At 48.0% G+C, this 9,452-nt stretch overlaps 1 protein-coding gene across 1 annotated transcript in view; it reads right to left on the reverse strand.

Moving 5' to 3' along the window:
- Window positions 1–9,452, reverse strand: part of LOC104514839 (fibrillin-2-like) — a 92,532-nt gene that overhangs the window by 54,058 nt on the left and 29,022 nt on the right. The window contains 2 exon segments of the mRNA XM_010158622.1: window positions 6,780–6,905; window positions 8,286–8,483. Of these exon segments, the coding sequence (XP_010156924.1) occupies window positions 6,780–6,905; window positions 8,286–8,483 (324 nt within the window).

Raw genomic sequence — 9,452 nt, forward strand, 5'->3', positions numbered from 1 at the left:
ACACACATCACCGCCCTGTCAAAAGCCGCAGAGATAGCGCCTCTTGCCCTCAGTGCTCCTTGAGCTCTTTGATGCTCAGAGCCCCTCCGACAGACAGACACGACTTGAAACCTGGCAAGGCAGCAATGCAAATCTCCAGAAAACACTTCCCCCACCTGGGCCCCTGCAGCCAAAGAGATTTTATCACTGCAGCCTGCCCTGTCATTTAACTACAGGCTTGTGTTCGGTTACCATTTGCAGAACACTGGAAGAGAAAGAGCTTTGTGAAGCAAAAGCTGGTTGTACTGTTGGAAATAACAGCTTAAAACTTGTGCGTCTCTCTCCTGAAGTTTGCTGTATCAGAGGTCTGGAGGCCAGCTGACAGCAGGCAACTTATGAGATCGATACTGATGACACAGAGTCGGTCATCCAAGAAAAAGCGCAGGGGTTTGTGGGGGCTGCAACTACATTCCATTCTTAAGGAAAAACAGAGTTAATTCAAAAGGTTAAATCAAACTGCAACGTTTTTTCCCCTTGAAAATCCTCGCTGGGACGCGAGCAGAGTTAGCAACCCGCGAAGCAGAAAGCCAGAGTTTCCCGAGCCGACTCGCACATCCTGTACTTTGAGAAACTGAGCTCCGGGCTTTGTTGTTGTTTCAGTTCTTCCCCACCACATCTGCCTCCTTTATTTTCTCTTTGTAAAGTGTTTCATAGTTTTGATTCATTCAGAGCTGAAGTCCATGGAGAGCTTGACACAGTGGGATGGATATGTACACCTCTCATTAACACCCAGCTGCCAGCTCTGGGTAGGGAATTCTTCCAAGTCCAAGCTGGCTACTTCACGACTTTTCCAACTCTCTGTTAAAAATTAAAGCAATATTCTGCGCACTCTGCTCTTCAGACAATGGCAGAATTCAATGCAAACGTTGATTTTGGACCTGGTCTCCAACTCGCTGGGTTGGAGTTGGCCTGATCACTAAGGCTGAAAATGCTGGAAGCCAAAGGCTACAGAGCTTCAGAGAGAGCTGCAGTCTGCAAAGCCCATCCAACACGGGTGCCCACAGACATGTTGAAACCCCAACCTTTCCATCTGCTAAAAAAACAGGACTTGATGGAGAAAACATCTCCGTGTCACGTAGCAGAGGTCATGCCTCATCAGCCCTCTCTCGTGCAGCGCACGGGACTCTCAGACCTTCCCTTCCAGAAAGCACAAAGAAACCACAGAGGAGAGTAATGGAACCCTCCAAACCACACCAAATCCATGGAAATGAGCCTTTAATGGATCCAAACAATGAGCTCTTCTGTAGACATTTTGTAAGAAAATTGAAAACATGCTAATAAAATGGCTATCGTGTTCCATTTGTGAGGAAAGTGGGCCAGCCTACCCGCTCTGCTCATGGAAAATGCAGGAAAGCTCCCTCCAGTTCAGAAACATGAATGAGACTCCACAGAGTAAAAAATAGAGCTTTGTCTTCATTAGAAAACTTGGAATTTTGCATGGTGGTGCCAAAAGGCTCATCCTTAGGGACATAAGTAGCATCTAGCATGTGACCCTACAAATGCTAAGTAGAAAGGGGCGAGTAAAAGGTGAGACTGGGAACTAAAGGATTTGTTCTCCCTTGGCAGAATCTGTCTCCTGGAGATGCCAAAGACTGTCAAGAAGAATCTACCCTGGACAGATTTGAACAGAGCTCCTGCATGAAGCATGCAGTGCCTTTCACTCCCTTGCCTGGTGTTTCTCTTTGTGTGCTTTTTTGTGTCTTGTATCTGGAACGTTATCATTCTGGAACAATTTTGGTTGAGATGCCCATTTCTTCTGGGGCACTGGAAAGCATCCAGGGTGAGGTACTGCCATTGCATACTGCACTGATAACAGAGCTGGGCTTAGCATTTTGTTGTGCAGTAGAGGAAGGGCCATTAGGAGAAGTTAAATTATTGGCAGAGAACCACTAAAAATATGGAAGGAGAAGCTTTATTCAGTCAGTGATTCCACCCTTAAGAACATGCCATGGAATTGCTCCCTTAAGTGTAATTTTTATGGTTGCTTCCAGGATAATTTAAAGATGTCACTAAGCGTAACCACCCCACACCCCCCTACGACTTACTGATACATGTCTTTGTAGCAGGAAGACGTGTCTGATTTCAGCTTTGATGTTTCCTGTCTTCATTTTGCACCACCATTGCCAGGAGTGCTTTCTTGTGTCCTCCTCGGCAATTCCTTTCTTCCAGCAGCGTTAAGAAGCCCGCTGGATATAACGCTCCTCATTCCCCTGAAAGCCTCAGCAAATCCTGCTCTCTTCCCGTCTCCCCAAAAGCCATAATACCTGTCAAATCAGCCTTAAGCTGGCAGCCTCTGCCCTCCTTGCTCATCCTCCCATGCAAACACAACACAAACGCAGACCTTTGGCACTTGCCAAGCTGGCCTCGTCCCAGCGCTGGTTCAGAGAGCAGCCTTGCCCTTCCCCACCCTCCACCCACCCCGCCACCACTGCTCAGCTTCCCAGCCTGCTTCCATCTTTCACAAAGTGAGCAGGCAACTCGCTGTGCCAGAGATTTCTCATTATATGTTGCACAGCCCGGAGCTCAGGAACTCTTGATCCCTCGAGCTCCCTCGGAATACAATGAACAAAGGCATAAACTAAGCCACTACTTGAAAGTGTCACATTCATTAGGGATGAGCTGCAGAAATAACCCTGGAACTGAGCGACCCCGAACGTGGAGAATATTTAGGTTTGATGTCATGTGCACATTTTCACATTTTGCAGATAGAAAAAGGAAATCATTATCCTAGTGGAGTTGACCAAAATTCATCCAGCGCATCCAGCCACAGCCCCCTCACGTGCTTGGGAGACCAGGGCCTGAGCTGGCCTCCGCTATCAGCACAGATCTCGCATAAGAAAAGAAACTTTATTCTCCAGGGATTCAGGGACTGAAAATGGAGCCTTAATTCCAGGTGCCATTTGTGTGAAGAGATAAGTATCACTATGGGAAACGAACAACATTATCTCTACTCCTGCACATTCCCACCAATAAACAGCCCCAAGAAGATTAGTGGCACATGCTGCTGCGTTAATGAGGGAGGCATCATTAATCAGCAGACACAGTGACACGGGCTCTGACCTTTGGCTCAAACACAATCCCATCTGCTGACTTCACTCCCCAGGAGGAATCTTCTAAGTAGAAAATACAAGCTCCTGGGAACTAGGGAAGAATTTAACATAGATATGTAATCTAGTTTTAATATTTCCTGGATGCTAGGCTTGGATAAGGAATCTGAAAACAAGAGGAAACCATCTCCTCTTCCTAAAGCAAGATGGTCTCAGTGCAAGCTGAGAAATCACTCCTTCCACCAGCTATAAAGTTAGCACAGGCTCAACAAGGGAACCCCTGCAGCTTTGAGATTTTAGGCTTGGAGCACAACTGGATAAAGAAAATATCCTCTTATGTTTGCGGTCGTTATTTTGACTAAAACCCTTAGCTGAGCGTGGCGGGTGCTTGGAGTGATGCAGCTACTCCGGCAGTTCAAACATCTCAGCAAGTCGGGAATTCGGCGCTGCCGGCTGTAAACGAGCAGCTCGCTCCTGACATATCAAAGCACGCAGCAAGCTCAGACAGGGCCCAGATCTCCCAGTATCGATACAGCGCTCGCGCCAAGTGAACCCCTTACAAGATGCTGGCTCTCTGCTCCCCTATTCACACAGTTTTAGTGACTCCCATGGGGTACGTGTCCCAGAGGGGAGCAGTGATACCCCAAAGGTATCCTCTTCACCTTCTGACTGCCTGGTGGGGGCATGCTGGTGATTCATGGCCGGGAAAGAAACCCTGGAAAACAATCTCAACACTGTTGAGTTTAGAGCATCCCTCATGCTTAGGTCGTTCTCACAGAAGGACCCCTCGGTCGGTAAATCACACCAAAGGAAAGCATCCTCTTTTGGTGGTCTCCTTAGCAATTGAGGTCAGATAAGTGATGGAACAGACACGGTAGATGCTGGAGATGTCTCTTTTTATGGCCATCCAGGAAGGAGAGTGAAAGGAAGCTGTTTATGGCCACATCATGCTGCTTTTGCAGGCGTTCTGGGAAGCGGGGACCCATGCAGAGGCCCCTCGCATCTGGATGACAGATTCAGACAATGGATTGTTTTTAATCTTGGTATATAGGAGATTCCAGCTAAACTGATTTCATATGTGCTTTGCCTGGTCCCCAGCCAGCTCGGGTGAGGCAGACCAAGGCAAGAAGAATTTTTTGTGTCCTGAGGTTGGGCCCATGGTTTTAGTGCAGACCAGCCTTCGCCCACTGGCCAGCCAAATTCCATGGGACATCACTGGATTTGGGGAACTGGTTCTTCACCTGAGGTGATCATAAAAGGGGTGGTTTGGATTTTACCAGTTCCAAGTCCTTGGATGCTGGAGCACTGCCAGAAAGCCTTCTGGTAAAATTTTAGAAAGTCTAGTGGCATCCTGCCAAGGAAGATCCACGGACACAGATGTCTCCTCAACATAAAAGAACGTCCCACCGAAGGATTAACCTCTGTAGCTGGTGTCTCACTGTGGAAAAGTTTTTCTGAAGGGCTGAACCCAGGTCACACGACATGCACTGATGCGAAGACTACTGGAGTTATACTAGCAAGGAAAATGTCTGGATTTCAGGAGGGTAGGAGTACGGGAACAGTCACCTGGAAGCAGTGATGCTCCTTTCCCTGGGAACTGACTGTTGGGAGAAACCCCATGGGACAACGTATGCTTTCAAACCCACAGTGCCACGGAGGTGCTTTAACGTGTAATGGTTAGCTGCCTACAGTTCTGCCACTGTAAATAACTTTGCCACCTGGAACCAAACGCCAGGTTAAATATCTGCTTTCTAGTGCATTCATCATCCCTTGTCTTGGTTACAACAGAGCCTTGGAGAGGAATGAAAGGGAGGTGGAGTTCCTGGAGTCCAGCTAGGTGGGACGCAGTCACACCAGCACAACCAACAGGTTTCATCCCTAAAACGGCAAACACAGGCCAGGAGGGTTTCATTACGGTACGTGAGAAAGAGCTTTAACAACCAAGGCAGGAGAAGTTTAATGCTGTTTTCTTTTTCATTTGCCAGATGTTTGGAAAACATAACAAATGTTTATTCCCCTACTCCTGAGAGGTGCAGCCTGCCTGGCAAGGTATGTGCCTGTCCCATGAGAACTGCTGCAAGATGCCGGGGGAGAGCATGTCCTTCTTCGAGGTCTGCACACCTCTCAGAGACAGGCCGAGCAGCGGTAACGGAGATGCTGAGACGGGACCTTAAGGAACTGGAGCCAGAGTCTCATGAAAGGGCTCAGATTGGTGGCACTGTGGATGTTCAACATACTGACTGCACCCAATCCTTGCCTGTGCTCCACACTGTATGTGCCTCACAGCATGGACCAAGACACTGCCACTCACTGAGTCCTGAATTTCCCCAAGGAATACAGTGGACCAGCTTATGCCGAGTCCGAGAGCAAAGAGCAGTTCCAGGGGCTTCCAGAAGTAGGCAGAGTTCTGCCTTAGCTACCGCACCTAGTCTCAACATTCTTAAATTTTCACACCCCAGATGAAACGATCAGGGATTTGGCCATTTCTAAGCGACTCTGCTAACTGTTTGGTTATGCTAAGGCTGGTGCTGAGAAGAGCCCAACTGCATTCCCCACGGCTTGGCTCCACGCTCCACGCTCCGCAGCTCCTGCTAAGGCAGTAATGCCTTAGAGCATCCCTCACTGTAAGCACAAACCATGCCTCTGCTGCACTGTACCGTTTCCAAGAGAGATGCTGAGGCTGAAAAGGTCACTCCCATTTACAACTGAGCTGAAGATGTGCAAGATGCATCCTACAAAGTAACCAGAAAGACAGGAAAACCAAGCACAGCAGGCAGGCTGTCGGCAGGCAACCCTGGAGGTATGCTTTCCCTGCGGGGTTGGGACGGTATCAGGCACCGGCTCAAGGGAGGGATGTTCACAGACATGCTGCTGACTGGCACTTCATGTCTCTAATTCCAAACTTTCATTTGTGCCTGCATGTCCATTTGGAATAATATCACCAAGTCAGTGAAGCAACACTACATTTACTTGCTCCAGACCCTTGTCTCATGGAATCGGATCTTCTGCAGTGCACTGAGTGCCATGATGCTATTTCTGGTTGCCTTATTCCGTCACCGTCCCAGCTAGTCAGACTCCACCTGCTTTGCCTTCCTTCCAGTTACTCTACTGAACTACAGGCAACAAGTTACAAAGGGTAAAAAGATAAATAACAAGTGAGTATATGGAAAATATTCCTCACCATGACAGTGGGGCAACCCTGGGACAAGAGCCCCAAAAGAAAAGGCTTTGACCTTTCAAAATTTGATCAAACTGAGGAACATGAGCAACCTGATCTAGCTTCAAAGTCCTGATCTAAGCAGGAGGCTGAGCAGAGGTTCCTTCTGCTCAATGTGTCTGTGTAGCCATTAAAATATCTTTCAGAATACACCCACATGAAATTACAAAACTCCTTCTACTTTAAGAGAAGATGAGATGAGCTCTGTTCCACGTTTTCTTGCCTTGGACTATGGGACGCAGATGAACAGAGCAGAAATTGGCATTGCAGTATATTTTCTAACGTGCCTTGACGCTTGCAGTACTCCCTCCTATTTGGAAGCTAGGATCAAGGCTGGCACGGGAGCTCTGTCCTATCTCTGCTTTGCCAGCCCTGGAGATGCCCTGTGAGCAGAGAGATTCTCAGGTTTTTAGAGACCCTTGTGCTCTCAGGGTGGAGCTGGGAACGCAGTGCTGAGCAGAAGGCTGCAATCTTACCTTCACACCTGTGGCTGGTCTCACTCTGCTTGTGTCCCGCGGGGCATTTGCACTCGTAGGAGCCCACTGTGTTGATGCAGTTACCACCTTGACAGAGGCCAGGGATGGCTTGACATTCATCCACATCTACAGGAAGGAGAGCGGAATATTAGGGAGCACGGCCACTGCTGCAGATGAATGCTCAAAACCAGAACAGTGGGAGTGCTATGGGAAGGAAGCAGCTTTGCTCCGAGTAGCTGGATTTATGTTTCCTAATGCAATTACCCATCAGGTAAGGTGAAGGACAGAAAACGGCCATAAAGGTCTTGCTGGCTTATCTACACAAACAAGAGGGAGACAAAAGTATAGAAGTGTTTTCCAAATCAAGGTGTCTAGCTCCTCATGGTCCATTCCAGGTTGGTAGCTGAGTTGAGGATGAGAATTTGTTTGGTGTGATGTCTTTCCGCAGCCTTCAGAGAGCAGCATCTGCTGCAGGGCAGAGAGGGGAACCTACGGACCGTAAGTTTTGCTCTTCAGCCCTGTCCCAGGAAGGCTCATCCTGTGGCCATGGCCTCCTCACCCATGAGGGGACACCATGTTTTCCGAAGCACCTCAGGAAGGCCTCAGTACTTGCTGCTAGAACCTGCACACTTCCACGCTGCAGATATCATTTATACTCCTGCAGTAATAGTGAGTGACAAATCTGTTCAAATAGGCCAAGCTCTCCTGAAGAGACTGGGGTCATAAAGATCAGATTACAGTAGACAGCAAGAGAGTTCTCCTCTTCAGCCTTCCCAATTTTATCCTACAGACAGTGGCCAATGAGGGATTTGGACTGTAATTTTGGCTTTTGATTGTGGCAGGGAAGGGTTGAAATTAGTTGCAGGTGCAGAAAGAAATTCACACAACTCTACATGGAGACCCCTGCAACCCACCAGTGGGGAGAAATAACAGCAGCTCCTTTCTGGCTGCCAATGGATCTGCTGATGGGAACTCACTGGACCATTCTGCTATTTTTGCCCGGGCGTCCCAGACATTGAATGCAACCTCCAAGCATGTGATTTATGTACATTTTAATTGCTTGTGTGATCTCATAAGAGTTATGTCTTCTGTTCTGAACCAGTAATACAATTTACAGAGCAGCAGTCACCTGATACAAGTGCTGATCACGTTCCAGTGCTGTGACAGAAATTCCAACAACTCATCAGCACTGCAGAACGAGGGTATATGGAAGGCTGTGACTTAGTTTTAAACCTGGAGAAACACTAGCCAGCTTCACTACATCTTGTAGGATGGAGGAGTGTCACCTGAGAACCTCAGCATGGCCAGAAATGAGCTAAAATGATCTTAGGTGATCCCATGAGAGATCCAAGGCCCACGGTGATTCTCCGAGACACACACTGATGTAAAGTTTACACAAAGAACTCTTCTCTGTACTGGGTATCCTGGCAGTCAGTCATCTCTCGCCCTTTCTCTGCACATCAGGATGGATGAGAGAACATCCTAAAGGATGTTCATGGCATTTACCTTGGCAGGCTCCAGTACGAATGTTGGGAATGAAACCTCGGCGGCAGGGGTGAGGTTGGGCAGGGCACATCTCACAGGGGTGACCCCAGGCTCGTCCAATGGTGGCACAACACATGGTCTTGGTGCAGACGATCCCGCTGAGTTGGCCCTGGCACATCTGGTTGTTGACTTGGCTAAAGCAGGGTCCGGTACGATAGTCTGAGGGAGAACAGTAACATCCACGGGTTAGATCAAGATGCAAACACAAGGCTTTCTGTCTAACACAGGGTGCATATCCCCCTTCCTACCAGCACAGCCATCCAAGTGCAACATCAACAAGTTCTGGAAAAATACAATCTGCTATCATGAAAAGAACAAATATTTAAGACCAAACTGGAGATCAGTGCGCGAGGGAATGACCTCCTTTCGGCTGCATGCTTCATGCGGTCATCTAAAGTTTCTCCATGACAGCTCTTCCTGGTCTCCCTCAGGCTCATGCCATGAATTATCCTTATTCTATGCCTTGAGTCACTGTCTTTAAGTGCTGGCCCTAGAACGAACTCAAAATATGAAACGTCGGGCAAAGAGGCCATTTCAGGGCTGGAAGTTCACCTGTTCTGTGGAACTGATGGGGTCAGAACAGCAATCAAGCTTCATTTTAGTTAGGGGTAAAGATGCATACGGAGATGGTGTGTTACAAGTGTCTCATGAACAGCCTGAAGGCCTGACAGTCCATGTAATGTAAATATAGAGGATGGTAGAGGTATCTTCCTGCCAGATCACTTCCTCTGCAAGCCAACTAGAACCCTAGATCTCACCCACAAAACACCCTGGGAGAGAGTTTCCAAACCTTTCCCCACGATGTCTACTGTACACCCCGCCAAGGGATTTCTGCACTCTCTGACAGTCCCTGTAAAGGCAGCCTTCTGCAGTAATACATGCCATGGTGATTAATTTCTTCAGTTTAACTCTTAAAGGTCCCCTGGCAATTTTAACTAGATCTTTAAAACCCAGATGCTGCAGAAACTACCAGCCTGATTCTCATTCCCAAGGAGGATCCTCCTATCAATTAAAGCCAAAAAGATTTTGAAGGGCTTGTTTGCACTAAGGAATGTGGCTTTGCCACTGTCTGGGGCTCTCATGACCCTTGATTAGGGATATTAGCACAGCAGGAAATTATTCGGGAAC

This window comes from Eurypyga helias, unplaced genomic scaffold (genome assembly GCF_000690775.1).
Source record: "Eurypyga helias isolate BGI_N326 unplaced genomic scaffold, ASM69077v1 scaffold28369, whole genome shotgun sequence".
NCBI classification, from domain to species: domain Eukaryota; kingdom Metazoa; phylum Chordata; class Aves; order Eurypygiformes; family Eurypygidae; genus Eurypyga; species Eurypyga helias.